The following is an 18,490-nucleotide window of genomic DNA, read 5'->3' on the forward strand; positions in this document are numbered from 1 at the left end:
GGTTGTCGTCGCTTATTCCCTGACGTCAGTGCGGCAGGGGTATAAAAGAACCAGCCGACGCCATCTTCCCCAGTCTTTCTTGCCGCGCGGTGCCCGAAGCAGAAGCAGTTCGCAAGTGCCGGTCAGCCAGCTCCTGAGATTTACGAAAATATTTCAGCCGAAGTCTTCTTGAAAGCTAAGTACCCCGTTGGGGAAACTTTTCTTGCCTCAGACCGATGTCAGACAAAGTTAATAATTGCATTTCATGTGGGAAGCAAATACCGCATAAGGATTTCCATTCTTTCTGTATTCCTTGCTTAGGCCCAGACCACGACGTCTCGGCCTGCTGTTTGTGCTAGATTCAACAAACGCACTATTAAGCGTCGGGCAGAGTTCGCCCACCACTATTTTGGTAAAACAATTAATTACATTATGTCGTCGGATACTCCGACTCCAGTTTTGAGTAAAAGACGCAAAGATAAGGACCGACATACGAGGTCCGCGACTTCTACCGACACCACGCTAAAGCCGACTACCGGTGCTCCGGTTCTCAGCGAGGTGCCTACGCAGCCCCTGAGTACCGATGACGCTTCATTACCGGTGTCTTCTGTGCCCGAGGTTGCAGGCTCCTCGGCCCCCATTCCGACTACAGATACCGACGCCACTCTTGGCGGAGAAACTCAGAGTTTAGACAGGCCTACCACTTCTCAAGGTGTCTTCAGGCCTTTCTCCTTTTCCATTAAGGCCTTCACAAAATCTAAAGCAGCCATGAAAACTAAAACACAAGGACCACAGACCCCCTCTCAAGGCCCCATGCCTAAAAAACAGATGCTCAAAATGGCTGAGGATTTGATTACTCTTATCAGGGGTTCTCAACCCCCCTCGGGCAAAAGGCCCAGATTGGAGGAAGACTCCCCTTCCTCAGATCAAGCCTCTATTACCTCAGAACATTCTGAGGACCAGGAATATTCTTATTCCCCTTTTGAAGACTGTGATGCTGAGGAGTCCATTCCCCCCAGGACTATTCTTTTGGGGAAACCCTACATACCTTGAGGGAACACTTTCACTGGGAAGGCCAAGATTACTCTGATTCCAAGAAAAGGCTCAGGGATTTTCTCTTGCTTCCCCAGCACAGGCCTCTGGCTATCCCTCCTATCTTGGATATATTAGATGATGTGTACACAAAAGCCAGCCTCAACCCAAATTCTTCACCTCCAGCTCCTGTTAAACCTGACCGGTATTACCGGGTTCCTGATTCACACCAGTTCCTATACAAAAGCCATGCTGCTGAACCAGAAACTATTTCACAGGGTCCCAAGGGAATTGAGGCCTCAACTGCTAAAAACCCATTACCTTCAGAGAGCGATTCCAGAGCTTTAGAAAGGTGGGGGGAAAAGGTGTACACTTCGGCCACTTTAACCATGAGGGCATTAAACTGTCAGTTCCATATGTTAAATTATCAACAGTTTTTGTTATCTCAGTTGAAAAGCAAAATGACACAACCTGAGCAACCAGATTTAAAGGAGTTGCAGGATTTGTTGCATAGTGCAGAGCAAGTGGGTAAACATACCTTGCAGTGTGTTTTTGATGCTTTAGAGGCCTCATGTAGAGCTGCTGTTACAGGGTCTGTCATACGTAGACATGCTTGGCTCAAAGAGCAAACCTTAACAGATCATGTCAAAGCTAAATTAGTAGATGCACCTCTTTAAAAAGATGTATTGTTTGGTGTTAAAGCTGAGGAGGTACTAAAGAAAATGGTGGAAAAGGCAAGATCAATGCAAACAGTGAGAGATTTCCCACAGGTACAACCACCATGTTTCAGCAGAAACTGGCCTTCAAAAATTGGTCCTTTCCAGCCACGGACAGACCTCCGAGGCAGATACAGGCGCCTGAGGGGTAGAGGGCAATCTCAAGGATCATTCAGAGCCAGATAATGGCAAGCACCTACCCCAAGATTTGGAGAAGATAGATCAGGCATTCAGAAAGCAGACACAATGACTTCCCCTTTGCATGCCAAGCAAAGCTTTAATGGCAGCACCTTTAGGTTGAAAACTGGCATTATTTTCAAAAAATTGGCATGTCACAAGAAAAATGGATCCTGGACATTAGACAGAGGCTACAGATTCCACTTTCACACCCTTCCAAAAATGAGAGGCATGCCAAACCTGCCACAAAATCAAAGGGCCGAGGCACAAAAACAAATTTCAGCTCATGGACATGAAAGCTATTCAAGAGGTACCTACAAAAGAACAAGGTCAAGGTTTTTTTTTCCAGACTATTCCTGGTACCAAGGAAGGAAGGACAAAGATTGGAGACCTATTTTAGACCTATCCACCCTAAACACATATTTACTCGTACCAAAATTCAAGATGCTCACATTACAGCAGCTTCTTCCCATGCTGGGCAAGGAGTCTTGGCTGGTAACGTTGGACCTCAAGGAGGCATACCTACATGTCCCTATCAGACAAGATTGCAGAAGATACCTCAGATTTCTTGCAGGTTCAACCCATTATCAATTCTCTGCATTGCCCTTTGGCTTATCTACTGCGCCCAGAGTGTTTACGAAATGCCTGCCATCAGTAATTGCCTTTTGCAGACTTCAGGGGATACAAATATACCCATATCTGGATGACTACCTGATCCAAGCGGACAGCAAGCAGATGCTTCTGAAACACCTGGCATTTGTAATAAAACTGTTGAACTTTCTGGGATACACAGTCAACAAAAAGAAATCAAAACTAATACCCTCTCGAACAATAATTTTCCTGGGTGCCAGCTTGAATACAAACACCCAGATGGCCTACCTCACGCCAGAGAAGCAAGGGCAACTATCTCAATATTTGAGCAAAATGGCAGCCTTCACCAGGCTGACTGCAAGGAAAGTCCTGCAGGCTCTTGGATTCATGGCATCTTGCATCCTGCTGATCCCATGTGCAAAGCTGTATATGAGGAAACTTCAATGGTACCTGAAAAACTGTCTCAACACAGCCACAGTTTGGAAACAATTATACCACTCATTCCATGTCTTCAAAAGGAATTTCTGTGGTGGGCTCAAGCATGCCAAAGAAACGTCTCCCCTTCTGCATACCTCAAGCAAATCAAATCATCACAACAGACACCTCGGACTACGCCTGGGGGGGGGCGCACATGACAGATCAGTGCATTCAGGGAAAATGGTCCCAAAAAGAGAAGCACCTACACATCAATCAAAAGGAAATGCTAGCAGTGCAAAATGCTATTATGGCCTTCAAAGACCTACTGCATCCAGGCCAGCTATTAAGGACAGACAACACCACAGTGATGTGGTACATAAACAGGGAGGAACTCGTTCATACCCCCTGTGCAGACTAGCCATGTCCCTTTGGAACACTGCTCTGGAATTGCAAATCCAACTTCAAGCACAATTCCTGCCAGGGAAGGAAAACACACTGGCAGACAGCCTAAGCAGAAATATGACAGATCCACACGAATGGAAATTGCATCCTCAAGTTTTCGCAAAGATAACTCTGGCATGGGGACAGCCAGACATAGATCTCTGCTACCCACAGAAATAACCAACTGAAAACATTTTGTTCAAGGACCTATCTTCCACAGGCCTGGAAAGTGGATGCACTTTCTTTCAATTGGACAGCATTGACAGTCTATGCCTTTCCACCTCTTCCTCTGCTGCCCAAAGTTCTATTAAAAGCCAGAGCAGAGAGGCCAAACATGATTCTGATTGTTCCAGACTGGCCAAGACAACACTGGTATCCACTCCTGAAGAGTCTGACGCATTCCCCGCCATGGATCCTTCCTCTAGTGCCTCTTCTGTTGTCCCAGCACAACTTCAAAACTCTTCAGTCAGCTGAAAACCCTCAATCTAGCCGCATGGAGAATCCTTTGATTTCCCAACAGACCCTCTCCAAGGAGGTGCAGGATGTCATCTTGGAGGCCAGAAGACCTTCTGCTAGAAAAGCTTACTCTGCCAAATTGATTTGTGCCTGGAATCAGAAAAAGGGCCAGAATCCTTGGGTAATAAATTTACCTCAAATATTACAGTACCTAGCTGAGATGTTACAGTGGACTCCTCCAAGATCCATGCTTCAGCCATTTCTGCGCAGTACAACACAGATCCTCCTTTATTCTCTCATCCTCTCTTAAGACAGTTCCTCAGAGGGGCTAAGAATATAAAACCCCCAAGGAAACCACCAGTACCTGCTTGGGACCTCAACTTAATTTTGGAAAAACTGACCCTGCCTCCATTTGAGCCAGCTGCTTCAACAGAACTGCAGTATTTGTCATGGAAAACAGCCTTCCTTCTGGCTATCACCTCAGCACGCAGGGTTTTGGAACTACATGCCCTCATGGCTGTGCAACCTTTCATCATTTTCCATCAGGACAGTTTCCTTACGAACCAACCCTTCCTTTATGCCAAAGATGGTATCCAGTGTAGCCTTGAATCAGACTATCCACTACCTTTTACCCTAACCCACAAAACAAAGGGGAAAGACTACTACATTCCTTGGACATTCACAGACAACTTTGTTATTATTTGGAAGGACAAAGCCATTCAGAAAATCCGAGCAACTGTGTCATATGCTACGGGTGCTCAAGGAAAGGCCATCTCCAAACAGACAATCTCAAAATGGATAGCCCACTGCATACGCTTTTGTTACTCATTTCATGGAAAAACTGTGCCTTCTTGCATCAGATCCCACTCCACAAGGGCCACAGCTACCTCTGCAGCTTTCCTCAGGGGGGTTCCTACCAAGGACATTTTGGAAGCAGCCACTTGGAGTTCTGTGCACACTTTCTCCAAGCACTATCATCTTCCACTTTACTCTAAATCTAGAGCGGGCTTTGCCACAGCAGTCTTGCAGAGGGCATCCTTGCTCCTCCTAGTTCCACTTAGTGCCTGCCACCCATTTTTAGCTTTGGGATTCTACCCATCTGTTATGACTGCAGCTGTATGCACGATGAACATAGTACAGTTTTGTACCTACCATAAATGTAGATGTTAGAGTGCTAAAACAGCTGCAGTCCAGGTTTCCCTCCCTCCATCCCCTCTTAGGACAGGCCTTGTGACAAACACCTTCTCTCATACAACCTGATTGGAGTATTTTGTTATGGTGTATTTGCTTGCAAACTACTGATGTTATGTGATCCTATCTCGCCTACATTCAGTACTGATGGGCTCGGAGCCGATCCTCGGCTCCGACTCGGCACGCTATGCTATAGAGCGAAGCCTCTTATTGGCTGAGCTATTCTTTATCCCAGGATGCACCACCACTAATTCCCCAGATCTCGTTTGCCGCTTACAAGCTAGGACGTGGTCTCAAACTTGGCTGAGCTAAGTGCTGTTTTTTTCTAAAGTTTTCCTGTCAGGAAATTCTCTATTCTTACCAAAAAGCTGTTTTAACAGCTATTGTTGTACGACTGTTTTTGGATATTTTTGTGGTAAATTTGTGTGTTTGTTTAGGGAAAGGTTTCCCGTTTCAGTTAGAGGGGCCTTCCCCTATTCATTAGCAGTTTCTATTTTTTTTTAAGGAGGTCAAGTACCTGTTTGAGTTAGAGGGTTCTTGGCCCACCTTTTTTGCTGTTCGTGATAATTGTATTGTGATTTTGATTTTCGTTTAATAAAAAAAAAAAAACTTTATTGTTTAAAATTCTGTATTTTTCTGTTTACACAGTGTTCTTTTCTGCTGTTATATTGACTGTTTCAGAGACATTATGTCTAAAGAACATAGGCCCTCAGGGTTCAAGTAGTGCACGAGGTGCATTTATAAAATGTCTAGAACTGATTACCACTCCTCGTGCGTATACTGCTTAGGCGCCAAGCACCTACAGGAGTCCTGCAGCGTGTGTCACGCCTTTTCTTCTAGGGTCCTCCAAGAGAGGAAAAATAAATTAATCTTGAAAGGGCTGATTAAACCCTCCTTCGAGGAGGCCTTATCTTCCTCATCCTCTCCAACTAAGAAAAAGAAAGCGTCTGCTCCGACCAGCCCGTCGGAACTGACTACTAAGAAATCCAGGCAGGCTTCTCCATCGTTTCCACGGACTTCGGAGCCGAGGGTGGAACAGTCTGCCTTGATGCCCCCAGTCTCGACTCCTCTGGTTTCGGAGCTGATGACTGGGGCTTCGAGAGGCGGGTCACCTTCATCGGCTCCACTGATTTTGGAGCCGATGAGGGTTGCCGGCTCAGACTCTTCCCCTTCGGCGCCGAAGCCCTCCTCGGCACCGAGGGAAATTTTTTTGGGATCTCCCTCGGAACCAATATTGGTAGCGTCCATTCGGAGCCGGTCCCCCAGTCCTTTGGAGCCGATGGCGAAGTCTGTTCGGACCCGATCGGTTTCATCTAGATCCTCCAAGATGTCTGATTTGGACATCGACAGGGTGCTCCTAAGACTTTCAGTCTCCTGTGTTCCAAAAATTAGTTTCGGCTCCAGCCCATTCGGCTTCAGAGCCGATGGCCCACCCTGTAGTTATGGTTCCTCCTCCAACAGCCTCGGCACCATTGGAGCCGGTGCTGGTGGAGCCGATGGTGGTTTTCGGGTCTGCTCCGACCCTTACTCCAACCCCGGCTCTCGAGTCGGAGTTCGGTACACGGACCTCCACTGTCAGCCCCAGGGGGGACGCTTCGGGACTGATGTTTTCAGTCCCAAGCCTTCCTTTCGGTGCGTCGGCTGCGGGGGTACCGTCTACTGTTGTGGCCACGGGGGTTGGACCTTCCCAGGATTCTGGTGGTCCGGCCTTCAGGGCCATGAGGAGTGCATTAGCCATATCTTCTTTAGCTACCTCCACGGTCTCACCGGCACCTTCCCTGCATACGGAGACTGGGTCTTTGGCAGTCCCCCTGTCCTTAGACAGCGGAGCCCCGGGGCCTGAGGTCACCCCCACTGGGGTTTCCCCCCCTCCTGGAGGTCCCTCTGAAGCTTCTTCAGAGGAACCCCCAAGGAAAAGATTGTGCAAGAGGAAGCACGTTGACTCCCCCGATGAGTCTCACGTCAGACACTGATCTTGATGATGCAGAGGGGTCCCCTAAGTCATCCTCAGATGATGTCTCCTTTGCAGACATCCTGGAAGCCCTCAAACAATGAGGCGGCTGGCATTCCAAATCTCCTTCTGCTGACGAGTCTGTGTTCCTTAAGGCCTTCGGGGCTCAGCCCTCCGCCTCCTGGGTGTCTCCGCCCTTCGAGCTCCTAGATTTGATCTGTCGAAGGGCGTGGGAACATCCAGACTCTGTGGAACCGGTGCCTGCTCGCCCAAATAAGTTCCTATCAGCACCCCCAGAGAAGGAGTTTTTGACAAAAGGTGTGGCTGTAGATGCCTTGGTGGTGGCGTCTGCTACCCAACAAGATGTAGCAGAAAGGCTTCGACGTCCGTCCATCCTCCTAATAAGGAGTCTAGGAGCATGGATCTGTACGGGAAACCCACCCCTCAGTTCAGCGGCCTTTACCTTAAGGTCCCTGAACTGTTTAACGCACTTCACCAGGTTTCAGAGCGATCTGATCAAGGAGCTTTCAGATACCCTCTTGGGTATCCTACCCGAGCAGCTGGCCCAGACTGTTGGCTCTCAGTTGGCTACGCTGTCATCGATATCAAACTCGTCCATGAGGCTCATTTCATATGTGGCCGAGGCAGTAGAGCGGGTACAGGTATTGCTCTACGGAGACAAGCCTGGCTCCGCCTGTGTCATTTTGCGGAAGCCTTCAAGTCTTCTTTTGCCGACGCTCCCTTTGGGTCCTCTTTGTTTGGACCCAAGGTAAAAGACACATTGACCCGCTGCGAGCAAGAAGGTAAGATTTTGACTGCCGTAGGGGCACGATTTTCCACTCCCTTTCGGCCTTATCCCAAGGCTAAAAGAGGAGGGAAATGTGGTTCCGTAGATCCCAGAAGTCTTATCCCTCACAGCAGGACGATCCCTTTTCTAGAGGCAGTGGAGGGGGAAATTTTTCTGGAAGACGCCGTCCCAGAGGCGGCAGAGGCCCCCGCAACACTGGGGACCGCGAGTCCTTTCGTGGCTCTTCAGCCTTTCAGTCCCTGAGGGGTTGCCCGACTGTGCAGCTCCGGAGCCAGTCGGGGGGTCGTTTTTTGGGGCACCTAAAAGCCTGGGAAGGTATCACTCAGGACCGATGGGTGCTTCGAATCATAGCCGGAAGTTACGCCATCCACTTTTCTCACCCTCCACCGCCGTCCAAGAAAATCCCGGACCCGCCACCCAGTCAACGGGAAATTGCAGCCTTAGAAGTCTCAAAGCTGCTTCAAAAAGAAGTCATCCAACCGGTCCCCGCAGACCAGATCGGGTTAGGGACTTACTCCAGATTCTTTTTGGTGCCAAAAAAGACCGGGGACTTGAGGCCCATTTTGGATCTCAGCATTCTAAATCGTTCAGTCAAAAAGTCCAAGTTCCGAATGGTCACCTTGCAATCCATTCTCCCACTGCTGGAGAAAGGTGTTTGGATGTGCTCCATAGATCTCAAGGACACTTATTACCACATCATGGTAGATCAGGCGTCCAGGAAACATTTGCGCTTCAGCCTAGGAGACGGTCACTTTCAGTTCCGCGCGCTGCCCTTTGGTCTCACCACAGGCCCCCAGGGTGTTCACCAAATGTTTGGCGGTCATGACTGCTCACCTGAGGAGTCTAGGATTCCAGGTGTTTCCGTATCTGGACGACTGGCTCCTAACTGCCACCTCCAGGCGTCTACTATTGCAGAATCTACAAGCCACAATATCACTGGGCACTTCCCTTGGAATCACCTTCAATTGGCCAAAGTCTGCGTTGCTGCCATCTCAACGCATAAGATTAATCGGAGTAGAGATAGACTCAAACAGAATGCGGGTCTATCTTCCTACAGAAAGGATACAAACCATACAGACTCAAGTTCGAGCCTTGCTTCTCAGATCCAAAGCTCCAGCCAGAATGGTCCTGCAGCTATTGGGATCTATGTCGGCCACTGTTCTTCTAGTCCCCCTAGCAAGGTTGCATATGAGAATTCTCCAGTGGCTTCTTTCGACACAGTGGTCCTTTCAGGATCTCCCTCTGTCACCTCATACGGATCACGGAAACCTGCAAACGGGACCTTCGCTGGTGGCTGGTGCCCTCCAATCTCTATCAGGGTCGTCCCTTCGTTCCACCTCCTCCTATGGCCACGTTGACTACGGACGCCTCCCAGATGGGGTGGGGGGGGCATTTCCTGGGCAGGTCAGTCCAAGGCAAATGGCATTCAGAGGAGAGTCTTCTTCATATCAACATTTTGGAAATGAGGGCGGTGCTTTTATCTCTACAAGCCCTCCACGATTACCTCCCTCAGGGCATGATTGCCGTTCACTCCGACAACATGTCAGTGGTCTGGTACCTGAACAAGCAGGGAGGAACCAGATCCTACCCTCTTTGCAGAGAGGCCATGAGAGTATGGGAATGGGCAGTGGCGACCAGACGTTTTCTGATAGCAACTCATATCCCTGGCAAATCCATTGTTATAGCCGACAGACTGAGCAGAACTATCCTCTCTCCTCACGAGTGGTCTCTGAACAATACAGTGGCAACTCAGATTTTCAGCAAATGGGGAATTCCTTGTTGCGACCTCTTCGCAACCCCGCTGAACGCGAAGTGCAAAAAGTTGTTCTCCCTCACTCCAGCTCCGGGGGAGAGCCCTATGGATGCACTAGCCCATCCTTGGCCCACCGGCTTGCTATACACCTTCCCTCCAGTTCCCCTCCTTCCCAGAGTGATCCAAAAGGCGTCTCACTTGGGGAGCAAAATGATCTTAGTTGCTCCTTACTGGCCTCGTCTGGTATGGTTCCCCTATCTTCAGAAATATGCACTGGACGGTCCATGGTTCCTGGATCAGATCCCAGACCTATTAATTCATCAGTCGGGACTACTCCACCAGTCCCTTCACACTTTGAAGTTAACAGCCTGGCTCCTCCTCTTCCGACTATAGTCAGGAATCATACCTTAGACCCGGAAGTCATACATATTTTATCTTCGGCCCACAAGTCTGCCACCAAGCTATTGTATACTAGCAAATGGAAGAGATTTGCTATTTGGGCTCAACTCCGGGGTCTGGATCCCATCACTATTCCTGTATCGGAAGTCCTAAAATTTCTAACTTCCCTATTCAGTCAAGGTTCTTCAGTCTCTACCGTCAAAGTCCAATTGGCAGCTATTTCCAATTTTCATGAATCTATGAACCCACGTTTAATGAGAAATAGATTGTGTAAGACCTTCATGAAAGGTGCTGCGCTTTTACGACCTCCGATTTCTCATCCTGCTCCTCCATGGGATCTCGATGTGGTTACGTGCCTTAACCTCCTCCCCCTTCGAGCCGGCAGCAGCATGTGATTTGAAATTTCTATCTTGGAAAACTGCTTTTCTGGTTGCGATTACTTCTGCCAGAAGGGTTTCAGAACTTCAAGCTCTATCCGTAAAACCACCGTACCTGGTTTTTCACACAGATAGAGTATCTCTCCGGCCTAATCCATCCTTTGTCCCTAAAGTTTGTTCCAGTTTTTGCCTACAACAGTTATTAGAACTTCCAGTTTTCTTTCCAAAGTACTCTAACAAAGCGGAATACATATTCCACACATTGGATGTCCACAGGCAATTGCGTTTTTATTTAGACAGGACCAAACAAGGAAAACAGATCAATTGTTTGTGTCCTTTTCGGATAATAAATTGGGCAAAGCCGTCACAAAGGTCACTATTGCCAAATGGATCAGGGACTGTATTAGTCAAGCTTATTCCTCTTCTAATAAAGAGCTTACGACCTCTGTCAAAGCTCACTCTACAAGAGCTATGGCTACTTCATTAGCATTCCATTCTAAGCTTGCCATTAGTGACATTTGTGCTACGGCTACGTGGTCTTCCCCGCACACTTTCATTTCCCACTACAAATTGGATGTGGCATCTAGGGGGCGAGCTTCATTTGGTTCCACAGTGCTCAGGAGTGTTTTCCAGTGAGCCACCCAGGATTTAGGTGCTAGGGACGCTGTCCCATCAGTACTGAATGTAGGCGAGATAGGATCACATAACATATGTACTCACCATAACTTTAGATGTTTGGGATCCATCTCGCCTACATTCCCAATAACCCACCCTATCCCCCTGCCTTGGAGATCAGAAGAGATCGGACGGTCCGAATTCTATTGTTTCATCTTGAAACATCAGGCAATGTTATATAAACAAGTTATGTGTGTGTGCATGAATGCGGACAAACAAGATCTGGGGGATTAGTGGTGGTGCATCCTGGGATAAAGAATAGCTCAGCCAATGAGAGGCTTCACTCTATAGCATAGCGTGCCGAGTCGGAGCCGAGGATCGGCTCCGAGCCCATCAGTACTGAATGTAGGCGAGATGGATCCCAAACATCTAAAGTTATGGTGAGATTATTCTTTAGTGCATTATTACACAAGTTTGTTTTGCCTTCCTTCTGGGGGCACCTGACATCTGGGGCAAGAAAAACTGAAGAAGATGGCGTCTGCTGGTTCTTTTATACCCCTGCCGCACTGACGTCAGGGAAGAAGCGACGACAACCGACGCCGGACCTAGACTTTGGAATTCGGCCGACCGAGGACCCGCCTGACTGCAGGATAACCCATCTGTTATGACTGCAGCTGTATTAGCACTCGAACATCTACATTTATGGTAGGTACAAAACTGTACTTTTCCCAGGGTACTGCTCAAAATAGAGGAGGAATACCAAGGGCAATTCTTATAGCTCCAGACTGGCCTCGCCAGCACTGGTACCCCTTGCTGCGCAGGCCATCCCCACTGCCACCATTGCATCTTCCTCAAATTCCAAACATCCTGACCCAGAGAAGGGGAATTCAGCAACTTGGCTTATTCCCTAACCCCCGATCCAATCTGCCAACCTCAGTAAACAGGTTCTAGATGTACGTGAGGTTAGACCCCCTAACACTCGAAAGTATTATGCTGACAAATGGGAAAGGTTCTGCACCTGGATTCAGGCTAAGGGAGCCAATACGCACAGCCCTCCCTCCCTCTCATTCTGGATTACTTGGCTGACCTAATACACAGTGGCCTCATTTTCCTCTATTAAAATTCATGCCTCTGCTGTCTTTGCTCATCTTCGCACTGAGCTGCCCCTTTACTCTCATCCCTTGATCAAAACGGTTCCTAAGAGGGGCTAGCAACTTGAGGCTACCCAGAAAAGCACCAACCTCTGCATGGGGCCTTATCTTTGTGTTGGAAAAGCTCATCCTGCCCTCCTTCGAACCAGCTGCTTCTGCATAGCTGTAATTTCTCTCCTGGAAGACAGCTTTCCTTCTGGCCATCATTTCAGCCAGAAGAGTCTCCGAGCTGCAAGCACTCGTGGCTGTGGAACCCTTCATCATCTTCCACGCTGACAGGGTGTGTCTCAGGACTAACCTGTCCTTCATGCCCATGGTGGTGTCCATTGTGGCTCTCAACCAATCCATTCATTTACCCACCTTTTTTACTGGTCTCCAGAACAAGGGGGAAAGGATCCTGCACACTAGATGTGCGCAGACAGCTCGGATTCTATCTAGACGGGACTAAAACCTTCAGAAAGTCTGATCAATTGCTGGTTAGCTTTGCTATAGGGGAAGAAGGCAAAGCCATCTCCAAATGGATAGCACACTGCATCCATTTCTGCTACAAACATGGAAAGCCTCCCTCCAAGGAGGTTGAGACTCACTCCACCAGAGCAGCCTCCACCTCTACAGCTTTCCTGAAAGGGGTCCCCGCCAGGGACATCTGGAGGCTGCCACCTGGACATCTGTTCATACTTTTACCAAACATTACCACCTTTCTCTCTCCTCCAAATCCAGGGCATGGTTTGCCTCTGCAGTCTTGCAGGGCATCCTAGCCAGCCCCTAGTTTCCTTGACTGCCTCCACCCATTTCTTCAGCTTTGGGAATCAACCCAAATGTGACGACTGAAACACGAAGAGCATAGTATAGTTGTGTACATTTACCATAAATGTAGATATTCGTGTATTCACTTTCGCAGTCCTGGATGTTTTTTGTGTTTCACTGTTGCAGTCATTACATTTGGGTTATCGGCCAAGTCTTGGATCCTGTGTCGGTTGTTGTCCCTTCTTCCATGTCGTTAGGGTTGTAAAATATGCAGCCACGCCATTACATCAGTCTTTCTTGTCGTGCGGTGCCTGAAGAAGAAGCAGTTCGCAAGTGCCGGTCGGCAGACTCCTCCTGAAATTTTCTTTAGAGTTTCAGAACCGAAGTCTTCAACTAAAGCTAAGTACCACATTGGGGAAACTTTTTTTTTTTTTCTTGCTCCTTACCAGTGTCAGTGATAAGTTAATTGCAATATTTGTGGAAGGCAAATACCTTAAAGATTTTCTTTTGTACTGTATTCCTTGCCTTGACCCTGACCACAACGTGCCTTGCTGTCGGTTTTGTGCTTTATTTAAACAGTGTACTATCCCTCGTCTGTATATTTTCTCTTCTAAATATTTTGGTTCTCTGTTTATCCAGAAATGTCTGTTAGCCTTCCGACTACCAAGATTAAAAAAAAATGCAAAGATAATGACAGAGGCCGCCCAGGTACAAAGCTGCTGATGACGCTTCTATGCCCGTTGCCAGTTCGCCGGTACTCAGTGAGGCGCTTTCACAGCCCCTGATGCCCACTACTTCTGACTCGCAGGTCTCTACTGAGTCCCATTCAGAGTCTGGTATGCCGCGAGATGCTTCAACTGTGGAACCTGCGGATGTCTGTACCTTGGATGGATTCGGAGCCGCTGTGCATGTACCAGCTTCTGAGGGTGTATTCAGGCCTACGGACTTTCATATTAAACAGACGCCTCCTTCATTTAGGCCAAAATCTCGAACCATGCCTAAGTAACCGATGCCCAGGCCGCATGCTCAGGCCTCTATGCCTAAAAAAAAAGAATGGCTGAAGATCTTATAACTCTAATCAGGGGAAGCCACCCTCCCCCTTCTAAGAGACCTAGGACTGAAGTTATTTATGAATCTTCTGAACAGGATTCTGATTCTTCTGATGATCTGGATTTGCCCTTATCTACTTACGAGGATTCTGGTGCAGAGGACTCTATTGCCTCTGCTTCCCCTCCAGGGGATTTTTCTTTTGATGAAACCTTACATACTCTCTGGGAGCATTTCCACTGGGAATGCCAGGATTTGTCAGATTCAAAAAAGAGGCTTTGGAATTTTACTCCTGCCTTAGCATAGGCCTTTAGCTGTGCCTCCTGTACTAGACATTGTTGATGCTTTCTCAGAATCTAGTTTGGTCCCTGATTCTTTACCTCCTGCTCCCAGAAAACCTGACAGATATTACAGGGTTCCTGATTCTCACCAGTTCCTTTTTAAAAATCCTATCGCGGATCCAGAGACTATTTCACAGGGACCCAAATGCATTAAGGCTTCTACTAAAAATCCTACCCCCTCAGAGGCTCCAGGGTGCTGGATTGATGGGGTAAGAAAGTTTACACTTCTGCAGCCTTGGCCATTACGGCTTTAAACTGCCAGTTTCATATGTTAAAGTATCAACATGTTATTGGATTGCTTAAACAGAAAATAATTCCTGACTGCGCTGAAAATAATTACAGGATTTAATGCATTCTGCTTAACAGGTTGGAAAATATGCTTTGCAATGTGGATTTTATTTATTAGAGGCCTCTTGCAGAGCTGCTGTTAGTGGGTCTGTGCTCAGAAGGCATGCTTGACCTAAGGAGCAATCTTTGCCTGATCATGTTAAAGCTAAATTTTTGGATGCTCCCTTAAACCAGGATTGCCTGTTTGGCAACAAGGCTGAGGAAGTTCTTAAAAAGATGGAAGATGACGCTAAATCCATGCAGACTGTTAAAGATTTCTTACAAGTTCAGCCTCCTAGATTTAGTAGTCACTGGCCCTCTAACAATTGGTCCTTTCCAGCCCCTTCCAGGTCTTCTCAAGCCAAACCCAAACAGAGCAGAAACCCCAGGTTTCAGTCCCAAGGGACACACAAGACTAGGCAAGACCTTTCCCTATGGAAAACAGTCTCAATAACTTGCTTTTAAGACTTCCAAGCACTTCCCAACTGAATGCTTCTTTAGGTGGAAAGATTGGTCTGCAGGCCAAAAACTGGGAACTCATTACCCAGGACAAATGGGTTTTAAATAGTGTCCCAAGGATACAGATTTCATTTCCACATAACACCAAGCGGGTGGCCAAATCTACCCCCAAATCAGTGGGCAGAGGCCCAAAGTCAGGTACTCTCTTAAACATGGGGGCTATTCATTTGGTACCAGAAGAGGAAGAGACAGGGTTTCTATTTGAGACTTTTCCTGCTACCCAGAAAAGGCAATACATGGCGTCCTGTCCCTTTCTATTATAAACACCTTTTGGTGATTCCAAAATTCAAAATGCTGACTTCAGCTGCTTCCTATGCTAGGCAAGCATGCATGGTTGGAAACAATGGATTTAAAAGATGAATGCCTGCACATCCCTATTGGGGAGTCTTGCAGAACATACCTATGCTTCAAAGCAGGCTATATGCACGATCAGTTCTCTGCACTGCCCTTTGGCTCATCTCCTGCGCCCAGGGTATTCACAAAGTGCCTAGCTTCAGTCATTGCATTTTGCAGGCAAAGAACTATTCAAATATACACATACATGGACGATTGTCTAATTCAGGCAGAAAGTAAGGGCATTCTCAATCATCTGGCATTTGTTCAAAGGGTACTGACTTGTCTGGGGTTCACCATAAATGAAAAGAAATCCCACCTGGTACCTTGTCAACAAATTATATTCCTGGGAGCAAGCTTGAATACAACTTCCCAGATGGCTTTCCTCACGCCAGAGAAACTGATGCATCTGACAACTTGCTTCAAACAAGTGGCTACAAAAACCCAGCTCTCTGCAAGGCAAATACTGCAAGCCTTTGGGTTCATGGCCTCATGCATTCTTCTAATTCCATATGCAAGGCTGCATATGAGGAAACTACTGTGGTATCTCAAAAGCCTATGGTGTCAATATTCACAGGATCTGGAAGCAAGGATTCCTGTCATACCTTGCCTACATCTAGAGTTCCTTTGGTCGGCAGAGGCCTGCCACCAAAACAGGGGACTACCATTCGCATTACCCCCTGTCAAATCTTAACAGACTCCACAGACTATGCATGGGGGGGCACACCTGGCAGGGAAGTGCATTCAGGGCAAGTGGAACTCAAATCAAATGCCCCTGCACATAAATTGAAAGGAAATGTTAGCTGTACAGAATGCTCTGACAGCCTTCAAGGACCACATTCTTCCAGGACAACTAATGATATTGACACCACCACTGTCGTATGATACATAAACAAGCAGGGGGGGGTACACATTCTTACCCCCTCTACAGACTATAGCCATGGCATTGTGGAATACAGCCTTGAGCTACCAAGTGAATCTACAAGCTCAATTCCAGCCAGGAAAACTAAATACACAGGCAGGCAGACTAAGCAGAAACCTCATGGACCCACACGAGTGGAAACTGGAACCAAGGATTTTCAACATGTTGACAAGCAAATGGGGGGAGCCCAGCTATAGACCTGTTTGCTTCCCCCCAGAACCATCAACTGGACAAATTTTGCACAAGGATTCCCCACAAGCTAGCTTGGAAAGTGGATGCTCTATCCTTCAGCTGGAAAACCCCATCAGTTTATGCCTTTCCTTCTCTGCTTCTGCTCTCTAAGGTACTACTAATCAAACAGGACAAGCCAAGGACGATTTTAATTGCACCAGACTGGCCTTGCCAACACTAGTACCCCCTCCTGCGCAGTGTGTCACGCTTGGCTCCTGCCTCAGACTCCTTCCCTGTTGTCTCAGCAGGAGAACACTATTTTGCACCCACAGCTGCAAACCCTGAACCTAGCACCCTGGCTAATTAACCTAATCTCTCCTTTACCATCCCTCAGTAAATCAGTGATGGATATCATTTTAGAGGCAAGGAGGCCTAGTATTAGAATATGTTATGCTGCAAAATGGAAAATATTGTGTTTGGAACCAATCTCAAGGAATGAATGCAGCAGTGCCCAGTTTACCTCACATTCTACAATACTTGACTGAGATGCTTCATAAGGACTTGTCCTTATCCTCCAGAGTTCATGCCTCTGCCATTTCAGCTCATTGTAGCACAGAGCCTCCCCTCTTCTCACCCACTGCTCAAGCAGTTCCTCAGAGGGGCCAAAAATCTAAGGCCACCCAGGAGAGTTCCAACTCCAGCCTGGGATCTTAACTTTGTCTTTGAGAAACACGCTCTTCCTCCTTTCGAGCCAGCTGCAACTGCAGACTTAAAATTTCTTTCCTGGAAAACAGCATTCCTTTAGCAATCACCTCAGCTAGAAGGATATCTGAATTACAGGCCCTTGTGGCAGTGGAGCCTTTCATCTTTCATGCGGACAGGGTGTCACTCAGGACCAATTCATCATTCATGCCCAAGGTGGAATCCAGTGTGACTCTTCATCAGTCCATTCATTTGCCAACTTTCTTTCCCAATCCACAGAACAAGGGAGAGCGGATTCTGCATTCGTTGGATGTACACAGACAACTTAGATTCTACTTGGCCAGGGCTAAATCTCGAATAAAATCTGAACTGCTGGTAGCATTTGCTGCAGGGGGCAGAGGGGAAGGCTATTTCAAAGCAAACCATTTCTAAATGGATAAGCCATTGTATTCATTTCTGTTATAAGCACCATGGAAAACCTATCCCCCAGTGGGATCAGATCTCATTCCACCAGGGCTGCATCTATTTCAGCAGCCTTTTTCAGAGGTGTTCCTACAAAGGATATTCTAGAAGCTGCTACCTGGAGTTCAGTTCATATTTTCACCAAGCAATATCACTTACCAATTTTCTCTAAATCCAGAGCTGGCTTTGCCCTGCTGTTTTGCAGGGCCTTATAGCCTGGCCAAAAACCCCCCCCCCCCCCCTTTTTTTAAACCCCCCAAAAAGGAAAAAAAAAAAAAAATTGTTAATTTTTTAAAAAAAAAAAATTTGGGGTTTTTTCTTACCCCCCCCCCCCCTTTTTTTTTTTTTTTTTTTTTTTTTTTTTTTTTTATATTTTTTTTTTTTTTTTTTTTTTTTTTCCGGGGGAAAAAAAATTTTAATGGGTTTATTTTTTTCCCCCCAGGAAAAAAGGAAAAGGGGAAAAATTTTTTAACCGGGGGGGCCCCCAAAAAAAAAAAATTTTTCCCAAAAAAAAAATTTATTTTGGGGGGAAAAAAATTTTTTTCCTTTTTTATTTTAATAAAATAAATTTTTTTTTTTTTTTTTTATTAAAATTATGGGGGTTTTTTTTTGGGAAAAAAAAATTTTAAAATTTTTTTTCCCCCCCAACCCCGGGGGGGGGGAAAAAAAAAAAAACCGGGAAAAAATTTTTAAGGGCCCCCAAAAAAAAAAAAATTTTCCTTTTACCTTTTTGGTTGGGAAAAATTTTTTCCCCCCAAAAAATTTAAATTTTTTCCCCCCTCTTTTTTTTCAAAACCCTTTTTTTTTTGGGGGGCCCAAAGGGGTTTTTTTGAAAAAAAAAATTTTTTTTTTTTTTTTTGGAAAA

At 46.8% G+C, this 18,490-nt stretch overlaps 1 protein-coding gene across 1 annotated transcript in view; it reads left to right on the top strand.

Moving 5' to 3' along the window:
• The window catches only part of NCL (nucleolin), a 584,816-nt gene that overhangs the window by 403,535 nt on the left and 162,791 nt on the right, over positions 1-18,490 (top strand). Inside the window, exon 6 of the mRNA XM_044070891.1 lies at positions 5,649-5,720. Within this exon, the coding sequence (XP_043926826.1) occupies positions 5,649-5,720 (72 nt within the window). The remainder of the gene's footprint in view (positions 1-5,648; positions 5,721-18,490) is intronic.

The sequence above is a fragment of the Protopterus annectens genome, chromosome 4.part1 (assembly GCF_019279795.1).
Source record: "Protopterus annectens isolate FY-2018-M chromosome 4.part1, PAN1.0, whole genome shotgun sequence".
NCBI classification, from domain to species: domain Eukaryota; kingdom Metazoa; phylum Chordata; order Ceratodontiformes; family Protopteridae; genus Protopterus; species Protopterus annectens.